Here is a 23,727-nt window from a genome sequence, read left to right as displayed (position 1 = left end):
GATTTTCCCTCAGTTAAAGCTGCACTGCAAGTTGGGGAGAAAACCAGATCCAACAAATTCATGCACAGCTAGGCCTTAGTTAAATCGACAGTGTAGCAGTCATTTGTTCTAGCAAGTAACCCAGGTGTTATAAATTAGGCATATTCTGATCACCAACCTCTACCTACACCTAACTGAAGCAGTTAATGGCTTGTTGATTTGCTGGTTGATTCATGTGTGCTAGCTCTGGAAAATGCCTTAATATGTGGGTCAGCAGGATAGCTTTGAGAACCACTTGCCCAGACAACATGCCTGATTACAACACTAGCCTGCCTTAACACCACAGTGCTGCAGTTTACTCAGTGTAAGAGACTAAATGTATGTTCTCAATTGGATGCTGTTAAAAGACCTGATTGACACACCAGTTTTGGCAGAGCTTTGAGCATGGCAGACATTTCAAGCCATGATCACTGATTTGGAAAAATGACAAACACAATCTTTTAGAAAAAAAAATATTTTATAGGAAATCGTAAGTATAATACTGTAAATATAATAGGTGGTGTAAAATGCAATAACATCTAAGTACATACTTTTTATACAGTTCATATTTACATTGATTTACAAAGGCATACATTCTCTGTTGTAAACACACAAGCTATACATCAAGTATTTACATAAATGTTGTCTTTCTACAATAGACGACTAGATACAAGCCTTAAAATTTAGATACAAGCCCACAATTTGCTTTGTGTTGGAGGAAAATTGACATAGCATTGTAATAAATCACTGCATATCAGACAAGGATCAAATAATGTCAAATTATTTCAAGGGGCACTTGATTTACTATTGGTTCCTAGTATAACGGGATTTTAATTTACATTTTCTACTGAACCTGCACGCCAAGAAAACTTAAACCAAGTGTTTGACAACGATTCTACCAAGGTTGACCGTGACCAGGAAGCTGGGGGCATGGGTCTGACAAGCTGCTGTAGGAACCACCAGTACATTGTGAGAACAACCTTTGACTTGGCTGTTCAGTGGGTCAAGAACCGGTTGGCTGGAGAGCCTGGGAGAGGGCAAGAGTCACGCACATGATTTGCATGGACTGCATTTGTAGGTAGCCAAAATGCGATTTTCTGGAGCGGTCTACATAACCTCTGGAACAATCAGAGGCTGTCTTCAAGTGAACTATGAGCTCTGTGGAATTCCTTCAGCCATCTGCAGTAAGCAGAACATTAAAAGTCTGTTGCAAAGCCTTTTTCAGCAGGAGACGCCAAAAAAAAAAAAAAAGCATGCACATTCATTCTCTAAAACGTAGCGGGGCACTGAGACTGGACAAACAAACGCCGGGGTGTACACACTTCTCTCCACCAGAGGGCGATACAGTCACAGGAGTAGGGTACACAGTGCGGTTATCAAATGACCTATAACTTGTAGCCACTGTGAACCACGTCTGACGACTGATACTGGGAATTGTCCCTAGGGCAGTGGCTATGGCAGGCACAGGTGTTGATGAACATCACAGGTTTCTTGACAGCTTGGCCCCGGCCACAGCGGAACTCCACCTGCACCGTCTTGGTGCTGTGGGGGGTGCAGCAGCGTCCGTCTGTACACACGCCGCAGTAGCGCAGCCTGAAGGCCTGGACGCTGGTGCAGTTCTTGTAGCTGAATCGGACCGGCTCGACCACCTTCTTCGTCCTCAGGCATTTACCGCCTCTCTGAAGTAATCGGAAAGAACATCTGGTTGTCAATCGGGGAACCGTGTAATATCCCCCTGGTGTGTGTTGTCGGAACTCTTGCGCGTGTTGTATTCAGTAAAAATAATGAATATTTTACTTCTATTCAGGCATTTTTAAAATTCTTGATACATTTGCCGTCAACAGAGGACAACCTACCTTCAGAGTTTCATTTCTCTGAAGCTGCGGTGCGTCGCAGGGCCTGATGATGCACAGCCTCGTCTGCTTGACCATCTCACAGCGCCGGTTCTTGTTGGAGACCCGGGTGGAGGTCCCCATGCCACAGGTCCGCGAGCAGGCGCCCCATTCTGTGGTCTGCTCTATACAGTTAATACTGGGGTCCCACAAATCAAGCCCGACCGTCTCTTCCTGCCTGTATGCTTCAGGTGGAGACAGAAGAGATGCACAGTTGTGACACGGGAAACATTCAGTGCCAGATTGATCGGCATGATAAATGCTGGGTAAAATGCATTAGAGCTGGAGACTAACGTTAGGCATCTGTGATTGGTGTTGAGGGATTGTCTTATGCACAGCCATAGCCAATTTATAATAAAGTAAAATTAAATCAACAGTTCTTGAAAAATCTTTTTATTAATGCAACCAAAACATTATCAAAATATTGGTTAGGTAAAAAAAACTCTTCCAGAACTGAATGAAATATACTGGCTGGTCTCAATAGGTTTCCACTGAGGACACCTGGTAAACCTGTGATAAGTCAGCCTCGGTGAGTCTCTGTCTGCCCTCTGAGGTACTCTGAATTTCCCTTCACACAAAGCCAGGCAAGTGAAGCCAGAGGCATGCCAGAGTCTGCACCTGACTGCCAGTCACATGACAAAGAAAGGGAGTAGAGAGGCCTGCATCACTTGGTCCACTGTTCCCAACACAGGGCAGTTTACAGGGAATATGCTGCCATTTGAGATGTAGCCATAAAGAGGGAAACACTTACCGGCCATTGCTAAGCCCAGGGCGCTGGCCTCTGGTTGGGGCTCACACACCCATTTCTCACAACATTCCCCTGGGACTTCAACCTTTCTGGGAAAAGGGCAATCAGGGCCTGGTAGCATCAGGTCCAGGTCACATCGTGGCACGCATCCGATCTGACCGTCTGTGCAGGTGCACTGGTACTTGCAACTGGGGAAGAAGGTCTCCCCGTTCTGGTAAACAGACCCATCCAATAGGCAGATGTCTCCCTCGTGGGCTGTTAGGAAAGAGGAGCAAAATAAATATCACAAATCAATACCCTTAAATGTTCCTATATTGCTATAACTGGATACAATCTACAATTGGAAATATTTAAGTTCAATGTTATTTAAATTAATTTAAATTAAGCTATTTTCGTCATCGTGACCTTGACCCTGGCTTGTCTTCATGGGGGCAGGGTTGAAAGTGAACAAACAGGCCAGCACGAGCTCCAGGCAGGAGAAGGATGGCATCAGCCTGGTGCTAACATTGGGATCATGCTCCTAGGCTTCAGCCAGAAAATATTTGCTAAATTCTTGATTGAATACTACGAAATGAATACATTCTAATTGGTCTACGTTATAATCTATGGTGAAGAAAGACTTAAGGTGTGAGCATTTATTAAACCTTACAGAGCCAATAGCTATAGTTAAGCTTCTAGTTTTTTAGCAAGTTAAATGTTAGTTTAGTAAACAACTTGACTTTAAAAACACTTAAGGTGAGCGATAGAATTTTGCCGGCGTAGGCTATTTCTTGGACCATAACGATGTCTTAACAAGTTATCTTGCTATGCAACGTTAGCCCAAGCGCTCTGACACTGTCGAAGACGAGCAGCACTTACGAACTCCTGTACCGTACGGTAGTTCAATCCAAATGACTTACCCACACAAATGCCTGTCCTCTTGTGTACGTCGGCTGTGTAGTCGCAGTTAAGACCTTTGCGTGTATCACAGGGGTTCATCACAGAACACACCTGGCCTCTTTGCCTTGCACAGACCAGACAGCAGGCGCAGTCATCCAGAATCAGCTGAACTCCGGGGGCACACATTGGAGGCTCCCGCGGACAGCGGCACCTTGGCGGACACACCTGCGCCAAGACATTTGAGCATATCTGTAGAAAGGTAAACTCGTTAAAATGTGTTTGGTTTATCAGGAAAATAACCCTTTAATTCAATTTGTTCACTTTCCACATTAAATATCTAGTCTTGAATAGCCTAAAGCAACTGAATTTAAGCTGTAGTAACTTACCTGTATTGAAATGTAGAAAAAGACAAGTGTTTTCTCTCCGAGTATGTACATCTCGATGCCGTAAGTAAAAACTGGCTTTGTTAAATTTCCCTTGTCTGTTTCTTACTGAATCTCTTGAAACCCCTTTCCTTCAACTTGCTTCTACAGAGGCATTTATAACAGCTCGTCTAACGACATGGTGACGAATGAAGGGGAGGTTGGCCTACCGCTGGCTGAGTCTTGGATCTTATTCTAGCATCTGATTGGATCAGTATACAACTCAGATGTTCCTGTTAGTTCCGGAGGGTTCACACTCAGAACTGCGCAGTACTAACTGTACATGAATAACATAATCAGTTCGTGGATAGTCAGCTCTTAGTTTTTTTTTTCTGGCTGTGTAAATATAAATATAGGGTGAACCATTGTATAGCCACATCTGGGTTTTATCATATCATTTAGAAAGTGGCTGCCGGAATAAGTCCACATAAGTGTGTCCTCCAGTGCTTCAAATGCCATGGCTGCTTTCCCAAATGGCAAACATTTGGCAAAAAGTAGTGGACTATCTAAGGAATAGAGAATTGTTTTGGATCAATATGTTCCACTGCAGTCAAGCCTGTGCATGTTCTTTTGACGCCCATCTGTCTGAGACGGACGTCCATGAGATTTGTGTCAGGGATTTTGGCAATTGGAGATGGTGATTTGGGCAGTTGAACATTTTGGGGCCGTGGAGTGTAGAAATGTATTTGGCTGCGGACTGTGGAAATATATCCCGCTGTGGAGTGTGGACACAACTAAAGAACCTGGTGTTAGGACTATGACGAATATAGGACTTATGGAGTTAGTTGTCAGGCACTAATGGAGGCTAATATTGGATAAACCAGAAATGAATCTGTTTTTTTTATTTATTAACATAAAGCACTTTAAGATACCTTGTACAATGTGTTCTACGAGATAATTTATCGATTGGTGACTTTTTGTGAAAACCGAAGCATTGACGTAATAAAAGCTTAAGGTGTCTTGATGGCAGACAAGCAACAATGCTTGGTGTCGGTATGCTCTGAAAATGCCCGTCCGCCCTCACTCCTAACGGTCTTATACCATATCACTCCTCAGCTCTTCACTTCCAAGCTGATGTGCGGTGAGAGTTTAGGAACACAGTGGTCCACTAAGAACCATCACCAGCGCAGGTGGCTGCTAAACATCAGTGGTGGACCAGGTGTTTCTAGCCTCACTGACACTTGACTCCAAGTCTTCCTGACTTCGGTGATTTCCCTCTTACTATGTACTGTACATCTCTTTGAGACTCTCAGATCTGTGCTATAAAAAATCGAATTAATCATTATCAGAATTATTATAACTCATGACCAGAACAGTGGTGCACTGTTGGTATATCGGGGTGGAGACATTTTGTAACATTTGGGAGGGAGACATTTTATCTGCCAATAAGACAGCATGCTGAGCTTCCTTTCGTATTTTGGCTTTGCTTTGTACATTCTGCACCTCAAGCCTGTTTTACCCATACCTTTTAATAGACCTATCCAGTGGTCATTTTTGATACATTTATCTGCAGCTGTTGAGAGTTATCCCAAAGATATATGTTTTGATGGAATTTGATATTGAGTTCTCAACTCAACATTCTTTCCTCAATTCTTCCATTCAAACATTCTTTCCATTCTTCATTTATCACTGGTCATAGTAATTAATTTAATGTTTAGGCTATCTTCCCTAGAACTAAAGCAATACATGCTGCTTCTAATCCAGAAATCCCTAGCTGTGGCAGAAATGGCAGCCTGTTCATTCCAACCAGGGTCCATGCTCACGGTCAAAAGTGGTGCACTGTGTTATGTATGTTTATAATGCTTTTTAGGATGCAGCCCCTACAGTTCAGGCTCCCGCCAGAAGAAGCAGCTGCTGGACAAGTGCCTTATAAATCAGTCTGCTGCCAGTGACATGATTCACTGCTGGTAAAATAGTTTTCACCCTGGAAGTTGAAATATGTCAGACTTCACAGTTCTTTGTTTGCCTACTTGGTCTGGTGCGTTTCTCTGGAGCGAGACCATGCAAACTGTGGGTCAAAGACAGCCGTACATGGGATACAAATGTTTTTTTAGACAGTTTTTGATGTGCTCTTTGACAGATAATAAAATATATCTTGAATTATTCTGAACAAACATATTAACCCAACATGCAGCAATTTCAATCATTTTACTAAGTCATGGATTAGCTGGGCAAAAGAGAAATCCCCACTGACAGGAAAGTATACAAACGTGTGCAGCAAAATTGAGAGAAATAAGCTTTTTGTGCTTATGGAAAATTTCTGGTATCTTTTCAGCTCAAAAGTGAACCAAACACTGCAAATGCATTTATCTTTTTGTTTGGTGTATTACTGAACACACTGAAAAAAATTAAAAGCTGTTGGTATCGCTGTGCTCTCAAGAATGTCCAGCTTATGTATTTAGCTGTTTTTTTTATAGCCGTGTTCCTTACTGCTGTACCGATGTGGTAAATCTTCACTGGAGAAGACATTACGTAACATCTATTTGTTATCCTGTCACGGTAAGGATTCGATCAAACACGGCGACAGCCCTTCGAAGAAAATATCTTCAGAATGTTTGTTTTCCCCAGTCTCCACTCTGGCTAGAAAAGGTGAGATTGTGTATCCAAATTCAGAGCATAATTCAAGAGAGCGTGGTAGGGTGTCTACCTACGCACATTAGCGTAACTTGTGAAATATTTCCGCCCTCCGCTATGCGTCTCTGAGAGAGCGAGAAGGTAGACTGGCACATACAAGGACAGGCCATCCCCTACATAGTTCACTACGTTCGATCAGGTCCCTGTTGCACATAGTGCCCTGTAATTGGGTTCTATTTGGGATACAAGCTAAACCTCTTCCGGTGTGTGTGTGTGTGTGTATCAACATGGTCTTAGGTTCAAAATATGATAACCATCTAATCTCTTATTTAGGTCAATTGGAAAAAAAATATTTGTAATCAAGAAGGAGGTCCCCATAAAACCCCCACAATAACCTGGTTTCATAAGTGTGCACACCCTTAAACTAATACTTTGTTGAAGCACCTTTTGATTTTATTTCAGCACTCAGTCTTTTTGGGTAGGAGTCTATTAGTGTGGCACATCTTGACGTGGCAATATTTGCCCACTCTTCTTTGCAAAAGTGCTCAAAATCTGTCAGATTGCAAGGACATCTCTTGCGCACAGTCCTCTTCAGATCAACCCACAGATGTTCAATTGGATTCAGGTCTGGGCTGTGGCTGGGCCATTCCAAAATGTTAATCTTCTTCTGGTGAAGCCATGCTTTTGTGGATTTGGATGTGTGCTTGGGGTCGTTGTCGTGCTGAAAGGTGAACTTCTTCTTCATCTTTATCTTTCTAACGGAAGCCTGAAGGTTTTGTGCTAAAATTGCCTGGTATTTGGAACTGTTTATAATTCCCTCCACCCTGACTAAGGCCCCAGTTCCAGCTGAAGAAAAACAGCCCCAAAGCATGATGCTGCCACCACCATGCTTCACTGTGGGTATGGTGTTCTTTGGGTGATGTGCAGTGTTGTTTTTGCGCCAAACATACCTTTTGGAATTATGGCCAAAAAGTTCAACCTTAGTTTCATCAGACCATTACATAAATTTTGAAGGGACATCCAGTTCTTCTTAATGTCTCTGTTGTGCCATATTTTCTTCACTTGACGATGACTGTCTTCACTGTGTTCCATGGTATATTTAATGCTTTGGAAATTATTTTGGACTCTTCTCCTGACTGATCTCTTTCAACAATGAGATCCCTCTAATGCTTTGGAAGCTCTCTGCGGACAATGGCTTTTGCTCTGAGATGCAACTAAGAAAATGTCGGGAAAATCCTATCAGAAAAGCTGAACCTTATTTGTGATTAATCAGAGTCACTTTAAATGGCAATGATGACTTCTATTTAACATGAGTTTGAATCTGATTGGTTAATTCTGAACACAGCCACATCCCCAGTTATAAGAGGGGATGACCATTCTCCTCTGACCTCTAGCATCAACAAGGCATTTTCGCCCACAGGACTGCCACATACTGGATGTTTTTCCCTTTTCACACCATTCTTTGTAAACCCTAGAAATGGTTGTGCGTGAAAATCCCAGTTACTGAGCAGATTGTGAAATACTCAGACCGGCCCGCCTGGCACCAACAACCATGCCACGCTCAAAATTGCTTAAATCACCTATCTTTCCCATTCTGACATTCAGTTTGGAGTTCAGGAGATTGTCTTGACCAGGACCACACCCCTAAATGCATTGAAGCAACTGCCATGTGATTGGTTGATTAGATAATTGCTATAATGAGAAATTGAACAGGTGTTCCTAATAATCCTTTAGGTGAGTGTAAATATATATATATATATATTTTTAAAATGTGGTCATCCACGACTTCCTTTTTCACTAGGGTGTAAATATGCAGTGACACACGCCCACCTCTCTCAGTCATCTATGAACATAGTGAAGGTCAGATAACAACAATAAAAGGAGAACATATTTTGTAATCCTTGATAAAATAAGCTACATACCTAAAAATACCTATTTCCATTATTAGGGTAATAATTCAGTTTAAATCAACCTAAGCTTTGATTAACCTGCTTGAATCAAGGCGTAATCAAGAGCCCAATACTACAATAAGACCTCCCCATCATTCCAACAAGCAATTTGGATGTCTTGCCAGATGAAAGCCTTAGTGGGTGTGATTGGCAAAGGATGGGTGTAGGTGTGTGTGTGTGGGAAGGTGCACCCATGGCAGAGAGCAACAGAAGTGACAAGAACAAATGGCAGCAAGGAGATTTTTCCCAGTCTGTAATATTCCGACTTGAGAATGTGAAGTTCATAGTTAGTCATACCGGACTGGCATAATTTATTGCGCTAATGAGTTTAACTGAACATGAGCCACGGTCTTTGTGACATTTGGGTCTGTTCAGTCACTGGACTGCAAGGCTGAATTCGATTCCAAGCTCCAAAGCTCAGCGCAGCCTCAATGCCAATCATTTTATGGTAAGTAATTAATGCTGCCAGTTTAAGAAGAGAGAAATACTGCTGATATTAAAATGTACTTTGCTTCATTTAGCTTTGATTTACTCATGGTCTATTGACAGTGTTTTTCCGAATCTAAATGGTTTCTGCAGATAAATGCAGTGGGACCAGTTGAGCTGTACGGCTCACTAAATGGGATATGGTGGAACTTGGGCTTTTTTTTCGCCAAGGCAGCAGATGTAGCCTAGTAGGAATATGTTCAATTCAAAATGGCTGACATTCATTCTGTCTTGTGGGTAAAAAATATGTAAAATGTGATTCTTGTTGCCAATTATTGCAAGGCACATAAAAACTCTATAAATGGAAATGCTGGAACCATGTTTGACTTTTCTCCCAGATGTACAGTACTAGTTTGGACACTTACCCTTGCAAGTGGGGGTAATTGTAGCAGGTCATGCATGCAAGAAAGCCCTTGAACATGAAAATAAGTATTGTTAAGAAGAGTGGGTAAAAGTTCCTCTCAGAGACAGCTACAAGAACAGTTAACAAGAAACGGCTACATGTAGTTATTTCCGCCAAGGGAGACAAGCTGTTGAAGTCAGGCGACTAGTTCTGAAATTATATCGCTGCAGATTTTTTTAAAACAAATGATTGCAAAGCATACTCTTTCTGTGTCATTTGGTTATTTAGGTTGCCTTTATCCGTCAATTGTGTTGGAAGTGAAGATTACCTATCCATATGTCCAAATATGTAAAACAATGAATTAAAAAAAAACTTTCCAGGGAGCGTAGTTACTTTTCCATGTGACCGTATGGTTGACTAGCTATTTAGCCGGCGAGCGTATATGTACATGTATTATCTATGTGTAATGAATCCATCCCTTTCGTAATAAGGTTCTATGCTGTGTTCATTCGTTTTTGACGTTAATTCCTTCAAGTAAAGTTCAACGGTCCCTGAACAGGGCTCCCTGTTGGAGACAACCCCTCACTCTACCAAAAACACAGGGCCGTACTCAACCGTACACAAAATACCAGCGTCCCCTTCCCGCGCAGTTTTGTATTCGTCTGACTGGGATTCACGTAGAGTGGAGAGACGTCATAAATCAGTGCCACCTAGCGGTTATTTTACTGGAGGTTTCGGCCCCGACCACATGAACCTCTTACTCTGTTTGTCCACTCCGGCTGTGTTCTGAGTGGCACCCTCTGCCCTTTATGGTGTATCTGTCCTGTCCGGGGTGTTGTTTTATGTATGTGTATGTACACATACACAATGAAGCTTTAAGGGCACATATTTATCTGATCTCGAAAGGACTGCGAGACCAACGGAAATGGTTAAAGACATTTCAAATGTATCTTACAAGAGCGCTGAAATTTATATATTTTTTTGTTTCCTCAAAGTAGTTAATTACACTCACCTGGACTGAATCTAACCATGATTGGAGATAGATGAGGGAATACAGAATTGATACATTTTTTCCATGAACATTTTTATAATGAATAATTGGAATAATCTTTGTTTCACCCAGACATCTAAGTTCCCATTTGAGCTTTTCTGAAAAAAAAAACCCCAGAAAGCCTTCAGCTGGCCCTGTGAACATCCTAATGAGGGCTGTCGGACACCAGGTGTCCCTCCCATTGTGGCGTCCAATCTCACCTCGTGTGAATCCCAAATGGTACCTGGACCCATTCTGAGTATTGTTCCCTTTGTTTATCCAAAGCCCACAGGTTTCCGGGCCATGTAAAAGGAAAATGGTTCCGTTTGGGTTTGTGGACACTGCTATTTTTTCATTGGTGCGCGACAGGTTTATGGAACGCAGGACAGGATGTAATGCAGTGGAAGTTAGTTTTTTCGGCAGGACCTGTGGTTTGTGGCGCCTCACACGGTGGGATGTCCTCGACGCCGCCTGAGATTTCATGTGAAAACAGAAAAACTTCAAATTCACGACTCGAGATATACAGATGTTATCTTTAGCGATTTGCCTGCGAGTGCTAAAATGGAACAGAACCCCAGAAAGGAGGAGGAGGAAGAAGAAAGCGTACAAATCACTCTTCCAGGAAAAAGGGATCAAAACATTTTGTGACCAATTCTCTCCCTCAGCAGAGCAAGTGCCTCTGAGATGTAGGAATTTGGTCAGCACTGATCCCTGTGCATTGCCCTATTTTTGCCCAGAAAGAGCTTTTCGGGCCCTGATTAAAAGTTGTGTGTTATTTTAGGGGTGGGAAGTGTGCTTTTTAAGACACTTCAAAGAGGTTCTAAACTCTGTGTACATGAGCCACTTGGAACTTTTACTAGGACATTGACATGCTGTTAGTGAAAAAGTTGGTGAAAATGTATTGGCTTTGTTGTGATTATGAGAAACCACTGATGTTCTGCAAAAAAAATGATTTGGTTAGTACAGGGATTATGTCATGTATTTTAATGGCATTTTATTATATTTTGGCATTTGGCGGATTTGTATAAGTGGCTCTGGATGTATGAGAATGCCAAATGGTCCATTAGTCCCCAAACTGTTCTCCATTGAAGGGTGTATCCCAAATGGCACTTTTCTCTATATAGTGCCAGGATCCTTAACCAGAGGCCTCTAAATTCTGGTCAAAAACAGTGAACTATTGAGGAAATAGGGTGGCATTTCTGAGTCAGACAAAACGTCTGTGTTAGCCTAATCCTCTGTTTCACCTTCTCAACTTGTTGATATCCTAGTTAGGTCATTATGAGGCTTCGTGCCAGTTCTTTTTGGCTTTGGGACTTTTCCAGAAAACATTTTGAACTAGGGACTGAAGTCACTTTTTTTCTCTGAGCTTGCAGAGTAAGAAATTGCGAGTTCGCTGTGTGTTAAGAAAGGGGAACCCAAATGAAAAGTTCAACCATCTCTCACCTCTAGGAAAATTACCAGCAATCCGTAGACCAAATATTTCCTCTTCTGAAATTCCAAAGATGCTAACACAAGAGCCCGACCGATATATTGGTTGGCCGATATTAACAGTTTATCGATATATTTGTATCGATGATTCATTCACAGATAATTGGACGATATATTTGTTTGCTATTAATGATTTGTTCTAAAGAGGGCACTCTATCACTGTACGTTTGTGCTCTACAAAAGCACATCACCCACAACCTTAAAACAGTGGGAGGGAAGAGAACCAATGGATTTTATGGTGAATTGAAATAGAAGCTTTCCGGTGTACAAAGATCCCACAATATGCACACAAACTTTTACATAAATTTCAAGTGGCCTAAAAAGGTGTTTACGGTTTAGCTACCTAGTTGTTTAGACAAAGACTCCATGAGGTAACACTGATTATATGACCAAACTCACTGGTAACTACTGTACTGAACATTTTAACTGAAATTGCCTTGAAAAGCACCCTACTAGTATAGAGCCTGCAATGTTTTTGTACTACTCAAGCTCACGCATTAAAATATATAACAGGGGAGTTGCAACAGACTCCCTCTGTATTAACTTTGTGATGTACAGTATGGGTTTTCAAAAATTCAACACTTGCATTTCCTTATTTCCAAGACTGCCATTAACATTAGCTCTGTGGGACTGGGGAAGTGAGTTTCACACAGGTTTCACAGCGTTCAGAGGGGGCCCGTTTAGCTTTGACTGAAGTACTACATAGCTAACATTAGTTAGCTAGCTAGCAATCTTGGGGAGTTTAGCTTGGACGAAAGCAGCACTGTATCACCAGCAGACCAGTTTATTTTGTATTTTTCCTTTTAAATTATGACTGTAAAACTTATTTGTCAATGTTCCTACAGTTGATTAAAACATAGCAATACGTTGTAGATGTGTCATCTCGTTTTTGATGAGTTGGCTAACGCAAGGCAGCTCAGAGCGAGTACAGTTTCAGATCCATGTTTAGTTGGCGCTACAATTGCAGTAGTGAGCGGTTGTTCGACAACAATTGTCTTTCTGTTGAAATAAATTGCATCTCTGTCAAGGCTGGTTAATTAGCTCCATGATTTGCCTACTACGAATTGTGAAGAAAGCGCACCATGCAAGTCAAAATGTTTTCAATACATACATTATGATGGATTGTTGGCAATACGTACATGGATTCTTTTTTCGGTGAACGTTGATAACCAAATTGCACTGGTGAAAGGATCCATTCATTTGGCTCAATGATTTGCCCATTAACACTAGGTTAAATTAATGTAGCAGTACTTCTGCTTGTTTGAGCGTGTATGTCATGACCTGATATAATTCTAGGATACCTTTTGAGCTATCAGGTGCCAAGGCTGTGCTTCCTATACTATAGCCTGCCAACACTCAAGTGGCAGTACTAATATATTCCATTTCGGCTACAATAATAGAAATATGGCAGATATACTTGTTATTGGTAAATAGTTACACTAAAAATTAAATTGTTATTGGGAACAAATATACACCCAGTTAGCTAGCTAACACCAGTGAGTTCCAGATATTTTTTGAAGCCACTGGAACTAATGCTGTTTGTGTCTTATATAACTGTTGGTTCACTACAGTTCTACCAGTTACCTTTATGTAAGTCCTTGAGAGATTACCAACAAGGTAATTTTTCAGATATGTGCCGCAGATCAGTTACTAAAGTTTTCCCCATAAATCTGCAGTAACATGTAACAGTTAATGGCTAACTACTCATCCATGATATTCCCATTGAAATCCTGAGTGAAGTTAAAAGATTATAGGCCTACTGCTAAACTGCACACACAGGACGTTGTTCTACAACAGTTTCCTAAGCAACTGAGATCTGTGTAAACCGTATTACCATGTACTTAACTGATGTTAAAAAAAGATTGGGAAGTCAAGCCTTAAATATTTGTCTTCGGGGAAACAACTGTGACCATCCTAGGAGCGAATCCATAAAAGACTGGTTCATTCCTGTTCCTTTTTGTACAACTGCCCTTGTTTCATTTGGTATTATTTGTACTTAGCTTTACATTCTTTAGGCATTTTATTGGGTTTACCGAAGCCAAGGAATGCAGAGTGAAGCTGGTGATCCGTCAGATGTTTGCCTGAGGCAGTGAGAGATAAAAGGTCAAGCCAGGCTAGATAACCAGAGGGAAAAGATGTGATGTACTTTGCCACCTTTACATTCGAACAGCCTATGGAACGTGCCGTCTTTACAGTCCTTACAGGTCCTGTGAACTAAATGCTGCTCCTTGGCCAACGCTGATGACGCTTGCTGGGCTCTCCTAGGAGAAGTCCAATAATACACCCCATCTAGTAGAACTTGTTTTTTTAGGTCTACAGCAACTACATTTATTTGCTGTTTATTCAGCGTCCACTAGGTTATGAAGCTGAGAAGCTAAGACATTAGGCAGGTTAAGATGTGGTTTATTAGTTATCTGCTTCGGAAAGTGTCTGGTCCTAACTCCTCTATAAATTACCCCCATACAGATCGCCTGTTCCAAATGGCACCTTTCCCCCTATGTAGTCTTCAAAGGGTTCCAAAATAGTTTTCTACATCTGGAATTTCAGAGGCATTTGGGATGCACCCTGATGTTTTTGGCCCGGCTGTTTTTACCGGAGAAAGACAAACAGTTCCGCCTGTCTAGAATGGGTCCAGACTATGTTTTGGTGTCGTTCGCTGGAACGGTGGTGGCGGCCGTCGCCAAAACCAATGTTCTGGAGATTTCTGGAGAAAAATAAACCACGTGGCGGGTGATGCTTCCGAGATGGACGTGGTTGCCTGTGTTGCGGCAGTCAAGGGTGACTGATTCAGATGCCGGTCTATCCCCCCATTTGGTCCACTTCTGACGGCCCGGGCCCATATGCTCCTTAGATGTGGTTGATGCTTGGCCAAGTGGGTGGATTGGATTCCTGGCTGTTTTGACCCTGCCCGTGGTTACCTTCCACAGTGTCACTGGAACCTGTCTCAGCCGCAAGGTTTTTACATTGCTGTATTATTGTGCCGCGGGGGTAGGATCAGTTCTCCTTCTCCATTGTAAATCTTTATTAATCTAAGGAATGCGCTCTCTAAATGTTCCCTGTCTCTTGCTCCTCGGGAGTACCAGGTTTGAAGGACCCGTAGCTGTCCCGGTCCAAAGTCCTCCTGGTTGTCTTGCAGATCAAGATGATAGCTGACAATTCCACCACTCTCCCCACTCCAGGATTGGTCCTGTCCATCTGGTCATGCTTCTGACCTGGATTATGTCTTATAGACTCTGGAAAGTTCCTACATGCATTTATTAATTAATACAATTTTGTACTCTTGAAACGTTCACCCAGAACAGCCCGAAGAGGACAGGCCGTGCCTCAGAGCCAGGTTCCTCTCTAGGATTCTTCCTAAGTTTCAGCCCCTTTTAGGGAGTTTTTCCTAGCCACTGTGCATCAACACTGTTGTTGCTTGCTCCTTGGGAGTTTCAGGCTGGGTGTTTTGTAAAAGCACTTTGTGACAACTGCTGATGTAAAAAGGGCTTTATAAAATAAATGAGATTGATGCCGAATGTATGATGCTGAATGAGTGGATAACGGCTGTGTATCCAGAAATCCCCCCACTGCCCGGCGGCCCCACACCAGGGTTTTAAGACGCCGTTCGTACTGTTTACACTCAAGATTAACACTGATTACTTCCCAAATTACATCATATTCCAGAGTGTTCCGTCTTTCAGCCGGGTCTCACAGACCAACCTTTAGATGGCTAAAACACTTCTCCCAAGTGTAGCAGACACACATTCTAGTTCATCTTGGTTTGGGCTTCTTTAACGTGAGGAATGGTGTAGTGCAGTATTCTGCTCTGAGCACACAGCGGAGTGCACTTTGCGTGGATCAAGGGTGCGATTGAGGGCGCAAATGTGCTGTATTGTTTGTTCCCGTCGACAGCCCTGCGGCTTAGCTCGGCGTTGGAAAGCAGATCAGTGCTTTGCTGACTCCTTCTCAGTGGAACTGCATAGATGGTAAACATTATTTTTATCAAGGTTCTTTGTGAGCTCACCCGTCCAAGCCCTTAGGTCCTCCACCCAAGACATCCTGTTAGCAGGTTCATTCATTGCAGATGCGGTATTTTCATATTCGATATGGACCAATGTTCTTATTACAGTAGGTTTCTGCTACATAGTGTCAATGTTGAAAGTGTTGATTCATTGAAACTACTAGTTTGGCCTCAACTGCCATAGATGTGAGACGTTCAGATTACAGTCTACAGCCTATAGATGACAACTTATAGCCTTTTGCCTGCATCAATATATACGTCAATGAAGCCACTGAGGTCAAATAGGTGGAGCTGTGTTAAAATATACAACACACTGTCATTGCCACGGCTTTCACATATCTGAGAGTTTTCCCACAAGCATGGGGCTTTGTTCTAAATGACACCCTATTCCCTACATAGTGTGCTACTTTTGACCAGGGCCTGGTCAAATGTTGTACCCTGTACAGGGGATACAGGGGTTTAATTTTGGAGGCAGCCGGGATATTTCCCCCATGTGTGGTAGACACATACATCTTAGTCTGGTCCACCACACGGGTCTAAGACTCCAGGATAATGGGTCTGATGTGGGGCCCAGGAAACACGGGTCTAAGACTCCAGGATAATGGGTCTGATGTGGGGCCCAGGAAACACGGGTCTAAGACTCCAGGATAATGGATCTGATGTGGGGCCCAGGAAACACGGGTCTAAGACTCCAGGATAATGGGTCTGATGTGGGGCCCAGGAAACACGGGTCTAAGACTCCAGGATAATGGGTCTGATATGGGGCCCAGGAAACACGGGTCTAAGACTCCAAGATAATGGGTCTGATGTGGGGCCCAGGAAACACGGGTCTAAGACTCCAGGATAATGGGTCTGATGTGGGGCCCAGGAAACACGGGTCTAAGACTCCAGGATAATGGGTCTGATATGGGGCCCAGGAAACACGGGTCTAAGACTCCAGGATAATGGGTCTGATATGGGGCCCAGGAAACAAGCTGCAGGCTGCTTAGGTGCCAAATTTGACTCTTAGATTGAATCAATGGGTATTTAATCCATTCACTCTCACCACAGAATTACTGAATGAATCCATTTCCCCTCTGTAGTAAAAATGACATACTTGACCGCTGATTGCACCACTAATGCCCAATATCTCAGTAAACCTAGTCTAACTGAAATGTTCATTAACTGATAACAGGAAACCCTGACAAAGGCAACTTTGAGCTATAAAGAAGCACTTCAATCAACCTGTGTGGCCGTTTAAGGCGAATTTGCCATTACATTTACCTCTCAATTTCTGTACCTTGGTTGAAAACCAAGATGGCAGCAGTTATTTCCCTCAACTGACACGGAGGGAGAGCTGTGAAAGCTGTCCCCCCCTGGAAATATTTTGGGAGAATAGTTCCCCCTTCTGGTGGTAAAGTCCTGAAGCAGGCAACTGGTTACAAAATATTTTATTGTATAAGGTTGATATCGGTAAATAAGAAAGTACCCACTCAGTACCGTTACTCTAGACAGATAAGTCTTATGAGTAATAAATGTAAGAAAATGTATTTTATTTGTAAAAATGCATGGCAAAAATGACAGAAATACAAACATCAATTCCGGAAAGGATTCACACAATTTAATTAAATGATTATTAATATTAATTTACTATGTAGTCTTTTTACATGGTTTCCCATGTTGCTATTTGGTTGAGTCACGTTACAATGATTAATATGCTTATAAATAAAATGAATATTGATCAGTCAATTGAAGTTGATCTTGGAAATTGAGGACTAGCGACAAACATGGTTCACTTGCTATAACACCTGCTATACTGACAGGCTACAAATGCTACATACAAGATGACATTATACACTGATGCAAATATCACACCATTGCCATTCCCTTTATGTAATCTTACACACACGTAATAAAACAACAATGTGAAAATGCATTGACGCCATTGTTGGAGAACTGTAACGATGTATTAACTTCTGTTTCACAACTTCTGCCACCTCCTGAAACCCATGAACATACTACAGGCGTAGCACAGAGTCACCACGAAGGCAAACACCTAGAAGAGCGTAGGAATGTAGGATGGCAAAAGTCAGACAAAGGTTATCTCACAGGAAGCATTGACCGACTGATTCATTAAGTACCAGCTGCACAATGTCGAACCAAACACACAGTTATTCTGTCGGTGAGACCAAGTGCACATTTCTGGAATAAAATCAGCAGAAAGGTGACCAAACATGAATGCGCGGAATGCATAGGCCTATTGCTCTACTGACTAAAATAAATAGACTCATTCTATAGGCCTTTTGTTTTCTACAGGCATTTTGATCTTCTTGGAAATAGTGTTTTGTTTTGAAAATGTCTTTGTATAGTAAACAGAGGTGCCCAGGCAGAAATGCAGGCTTATGTTAGGTCAAAGCACATCATCCCTTCCCTCCGTTCACCAAATAGGTACACTTCAAAACAGATGTGTATACATAGGCCTGGTGATACCCCAAAAAGAGGTTGTTTCTACATAAACAAAGAAAACATTGAAAAGCCGGAGCGTTTGCTTGAACGCCAAAGCGTCACAATTGTGGGAGTTCCACTTGCCCGACCAGCTAAAAACGGGCACAGATAAAGTATTTGAATTCAATGAAGACAGAGGTCCGATTAGTGAGCCACACGCATTTGCATCGCAGGCGCACACTTACCGTAGCCGCCACGTTGATATTGTACTGTCTATTGTCCAAGATGGTGATTATGTGACCTCTTGGGGTTCCACATACAGCTGTGCCGTTACCACGGCTCAGAACCCCCCGGGCCGCCGTGGTGGCCGTCTCCAACACAAAGGCGCCGAAGTAGAAGAGCAGTGCGATGAAGTGGTAGAACACATCCTGCAACAAGGACGAGCAGGGAGGGTTAGAACCGGCACAAGGCGGTGTGGTTCATGGCCAACACGCCGCACAGGGACGTGGTCTCACACACCGTGGCTTTCACACAGTCCGCGTTCAGGTTTCAAACCGACCGTGGTTCACAAGAAAGGATTAGCAGTAATCGGTCCCTAATGTTGTTTTTCTTCAGAAGACATTTGCCTATTTAACATGATCTGCGTGGTTTGGGAGGTGGGTTGTGGTGGTCATGGAAGTCAGCCAGGCCGTACTGTACGCGCAAACTACTGCCAACCTTACCATGAATCCACTGTTACTTAACATACTGTATGCATTTACCATCTCCAGGCATACACAAATACAAACAATAAATAAGCACATATGGGGGGGGGGGTTGCTCCTCCTTTGGCCTCAGGACCAGGATTTAGAAACTGAGCTTCAAAGGTGTTGTAGAGTCAAGATTGCACGATTAAAAGCCCCTGTTCTGTTCATTCAAAAGCCAGATATTGTTTTGGACATAAAACAGCATTTGTGTCCTAAAATATTATCTGTGACCGATGCAGCAATTAAGGGGAGGGGGAGGGGCAGTCTTTCAAATAAGCTTTCCACTGAGGCAATCAACTGGCCTATCGGAAATCTACTTGTGAGATCCTTTTTAATGACCCGTCTGTCCCCTGTCTCTTGTTGGTGTACGCCCAAAGCATTCCACCACAGCAATGCTGGTGTTTGACGTTCCCACGTTCTCCCATGTCACCCCTCTCCTCGACTAGCTCCACTAGCTTTCGTGACTGCCCCTCCCAGAGTTTTCCCGCCGCTCGCCTCATGGCTGTTCATCCCGTACAGGAGGCCAGCTGCTGCTGAGCCAACTGAAAACTCCTGGCACCTCAATGGTGGAACCACAGGCCATTTGAAGCCAGGGCGGCAGAGTGCCGGCCTGTCTTCTGTTAACTACCGAAACCCAAGAGGTATCCAAAATAACTAAACCCATAACACCCCACAAACTAATGTTTGTTTTTCATGCAGGACTATTAGGGAATAGGGAAGCCTAGGGTAATTTTCCATAAATTGCACAAAATCCACAACAGGTCCTTCCCCACAAAACAGTTAATTTGGAATAGGGTCGATATACAGAATAAGATAATCAAAGGTTAAAGCGTCTGCTAAATCACCAAGACGTCATATAAATGTTAATGTACCCAATAAAATATACAGTATTATTATTAATACTGGACCATAAATTAACAAAATCCCAAAATGTTGCCATTCTTCGAATCCGCTTTGCCCGAGGATTCAGTTCACAGTTAATATTTAACAATGTCCACAGAAGCAACAAGGAGCATGGGTCAAAAGCAATGCGTTACTGAATGGGCTCCGGTTTCGGGACAGTTAAATACTCCGTTTGGTTGACAGCGGTGGCTCTGGGGTCACAGATTAGCCATTGTGTCACCATTACTCACTAGTCACGTGTTGCAGTGTTAGGACTGTCTGAGACGACTGACCTCTATAGGGAATGGGATGGTCGTTAGCGATGCAGCCGGGGTCTTTTGTCCTGCTTGTTCTGAGGCCAGTACCCTCGTGACAACCTCTAGAGTGCTCCGTAGTTAATGTGTAATAGCAGGTTGTATGTATGTGACTTCAGGTGGGGGGGGGGTCTGCTAAATGGCATATAGTACATACTATTAAAATATGAAAGGTATTAGAACTGGCATCATGTTAATATATTAGTTATTATAACTGGCATCATGTTAATATATTAAAGTGATTATAATTGGCATCATATTAAAGGTATTATAACAGGCATGACAGGGGGGTCCCACACCACTGACCCACACCACTGACTCTGGTGCACATGTACTGCTGAAGCATGGATGCGACTCTGTCCCACTGCTCTTTCAGAAAAAAACAACACTTTCACCAGTTTCCTTTCTGATAAAGCACAAAACGGCCAAAAGTATATCTTTAATATAAAAAAAGATACTGGCTATAAATGGCATCTGAATGTCATTGTGCCTGCTTCTCTGTCTGTCTATCTTGACTGACTGCCTGCATGCCTGCGTTGACTGCCTGCGTCTGTCTAACTGCCTGTGACTAAAGCCAGGTTAACATTGTGGCGGCATGTCTCAAATTTGAACTTTGCATGAAGTAGCCGAATTTCAAAAGTGCAGAACTGAAATGTTTGCACACACTGATTAGGCAAGAAGGAGAAGCCCTCAACTGAAGGTGGAAGAACTCCTCCATTGAAAACCAACGGCCTTCCAACACATTCCTTCTGTTGCACAGACTACAATGGCACTACTCTCAAACCGGCTACTGTTCCGTTCTTGACAGACTGGTAGAACGAGCTCCCCAGCGTTCCACTAGCAGACTCCGAAATGGCGTCCTATGAAATGGGATGTGCACTTCCTTTAAGCCCTGCGCCCCAGCCGAAGGTAGTGTGCAGCACAGTGACTAGGGTGTCATTGTAGACTTAGTTTAAGGTTAGTCCCTGTCGTGACCCTCGAGTCCCGATGAAGTCAAGTGTTGCCGTGTTACCGGACGCCGACAAACACTGCCCGGGACCGTTTATTGACCGTGGTGTAATGACATGAATCAATGAAGGGATTGGTTTACACCTACGGTGACATGACAATGATTTCATAAAAGAAAGCTGCCGCGACTTTAGCTGCATTGAGATGTGAAGGAGAATGAGCTGTAATTATTTACTGAACAGGTAATGGCCATTGTCCTCTATAAGAATACCCTCTAACGGTTATGATGACTGAAACGGTAATGGCCATTGTCCTCTATAAGAATACCCTCTAACGGTTATGATGACTGAAACGGTAATGGCCATTGTCCTCTATAAGAATACCCTCTAACGGTTATGATGACTGAAACGGTAATGGCCATTGTCCTCTATAAGAATACCCTCTAACGGTTATGATGACTGAAACGGTAATGGCCATTGTCCTCTATAAGAATACCCTCTAACGGTTATGATGACTGAAACGGTAATGGCCATTGTCCTCTATAAGAATACCCTCTAACGGTTATGATGACTGAAACGGTAATGGCCATTGTCCTCTATAAGAATACCCTCTAACGGTTATGATGACTGAAACGGTAATGGCCATTGTCCTCTATAAGAATACCCTCTAACGGTTATGATGACTGAAACGGTAATGGCCATTGTCCTCTATAAGAATACCCTCTAACGGTTATGATGACTGAAACGGTAATGGCCATTGTCCTCTATAAGAATACCCTCTAACGGTTATGATGACTGAAACGGTAATGGCCATTGTCCTCTATAAGAATACCCTCTAACGGTTATGATGACTGAACAGGTAATGGCCATTGTCCTCTATAAGAATACCCTCTAACGGTTATGATGACTGAAACGGTAATGGCCATTGTCCTCTATAAGAATACCCTCTAACGGTTATGATGACTGAAACGGTAATGGCCATTGTCCTCTATAAGAATACCCTCTAACGGTTATGATGACTGAAACGGACTCGCCGTGTGATGGATGGAAAGCTAGCCAGACTGGGAGAAAAATAACTCAAAGTTTCTCCGACTCAAGCTATGAACGATTTCTGTACACCGCCCGGAAAAAACCTACAAAAAAAAAATCTACACCCCGGACTCACCAGAAAGTTCCAGTCAGTGTTGATCCTGTCTGCCAAGCCCAGGATGAACAGGAGGAGGTAGACCGTGGAGCAGAAGAACATGGTGACCGAGACGAACATCACCCAGCCCTGCAGCAGAGGCACGGGCACATTGGAGGAGGCCACCAGGATCCATACCAGCCCCCCGAACACCTGGGGAAGATAGAGAGGAATGTAGGGCACACTCAGAACACTGTGACTCCCACGTCTCAGGTGTTAACAGGCATTTCAAGAGACACTGCAAGGGGAAGTATGCACTCACTACTTGTGTTGCTCTGGATAACATCATCATATATCCTATTTCTATCAAACATGGGCTGTGTTTTAATTGGATAATTATTTCTGGGCCTGACACAGCTTCTTCTCATTATTAGATCGGGTGAATGAGACTTTTTGATCGTCTGTAGGTCTTCCTGCTACTGTTTTGTAGGAATACAATTGTACATAACATGAGTTGAAACCGACTATTGTATGTTCGCCTGTCACCATTTCATAGAAGTGGGAGTAGCTAGAAAGCGGTGCGGTACAGTACAGTAGCTTCAGTCTGACTTGCAATGTTTAATGACTAGGCCTGCCTTACCTGGCTTTAACAGTGTTGTAACTGTATTGTGATCACACGGTGACACAGCAAGTTATGCGTTTGATTTATAGTTATATGCGTAGGCCTACATTCATTTACCGGAAAGCGGAGAGACAGTCTGAAAAAGCAGTGCTCCGTATTCGAACCAATGCCGAGACAGCTGCTTACACCCTTGGACCCCTCAGGCCAGGACTTGCTCAAGTTCAAATGAACTAAACACAATAAATTATCGATTATGATTGTAGAATTTTCCAATTACCCAGAACATTGGTCACCAGAATCAATATTACAAACGCAGTAAGGTGCAATATTTGCTGTAAGAAATTAGACACTTACAATTTCCAGGACGATCAGAGCTCCAGAATACGTCCTCAATATTTCTAATCCTGTTGGCAAAGATATCGTCGGCGCTGGGAACGTTGTCGCAGCTGGATTAGTAGCTGGGTCCGACATCCTCTCCGTCGTTTAGCTCGACCAAGGACACCGACTTCAGCAAATTATTCCACATTCATGTGTCCCCAAACTGGTCTAACAGGTGCACAGATTGGACACTCCCTTCACTTTCTCCAGAGCAACAGCCCGGTGGAATGAAGGCAGTCGTCGTTCACAATACGCCTCGGTTGCGTCACTAAATGAAGATTGATCTGCTGTGAGTTGAACTTGCCCGAGAAAGTGTGAGCGTTAACTTTGGTCTAAATCACATGGACAGACGTTTTAGATGCAGTGATTAATTTTCCCAGATATAAGGGCGAGGCAGTCTAAAATCAATATTTGTCAACCTGCCGAGGAGGAAATTCCAAGGTGAGTGGGATAGGTAGTCCA

General features: G+C 43.0%; 2 protein-coding genes across 2 annotated transcripts; both read right to left on the bottom strand.

Annotated features, from left to right (window-relative positions):
• Positions 1-477: 477 nt before the first annotated feature.
• On the bottom strand, positions 478-4,836 carry ccn3 (cellular communication network factor 3). The gene is made up of 5 exons (XM_010880422.4): positions 3,924-4,836; positions 3,558-3,786; positions 2,662-2,913; positions 1,875-2,095; positions 478-1,697 (listed from the first exon to the last, which is right to left on the bottom strand). The coding sequence occupies exons 1-5, from the start codon at positions 3,972-3,974 to the stop codon at positions 1,404-1,406; spliced, it is 1,047 nt and encodes a 348-aa protein (XP_010878724.1). The 5' UTR covers positions 3,975-4,836; the 3' UTR covers positions 478-1,403.
• Positions 4,837-17,348: 12,512 nt separating this feature from the next.
• Positions 17,349-23,390, bottom strand: mal2 (mal, T cell differentiation protein 2). The gene is given in 4 exon segments (NM_001311010.1): positions 17,349-17,864; positions 18,499-18,681; positions 22,308-22,478; positions 23,242-23,390. Coding segments are annotated over 4 exon segments (546 nt in total). The 5' UTR covers positions 23,359-23,390; the 3' UTR covers positions 17,349-17,789.
• Positions 23,391-23,727: the final 337 nt, after the last annotated feature.

This window comes from Esox lucius, chromosome 16 (assembly GCF_011004845.1).
Source record: "Esox lucius isolate fEsoLuc1 chromosome 16, fEsoLuc1.pri, whole genome shotgun sequence".
Classification (NCBI taxonomy): Eukaryota; Metazoa; Chordata; class Actinopteri; order Esociformes; family Esocidae; genus Esox; species Esox lucius.
This window is presented reverse-complemented; position numbering and strand designations above follow the sequence as displayed.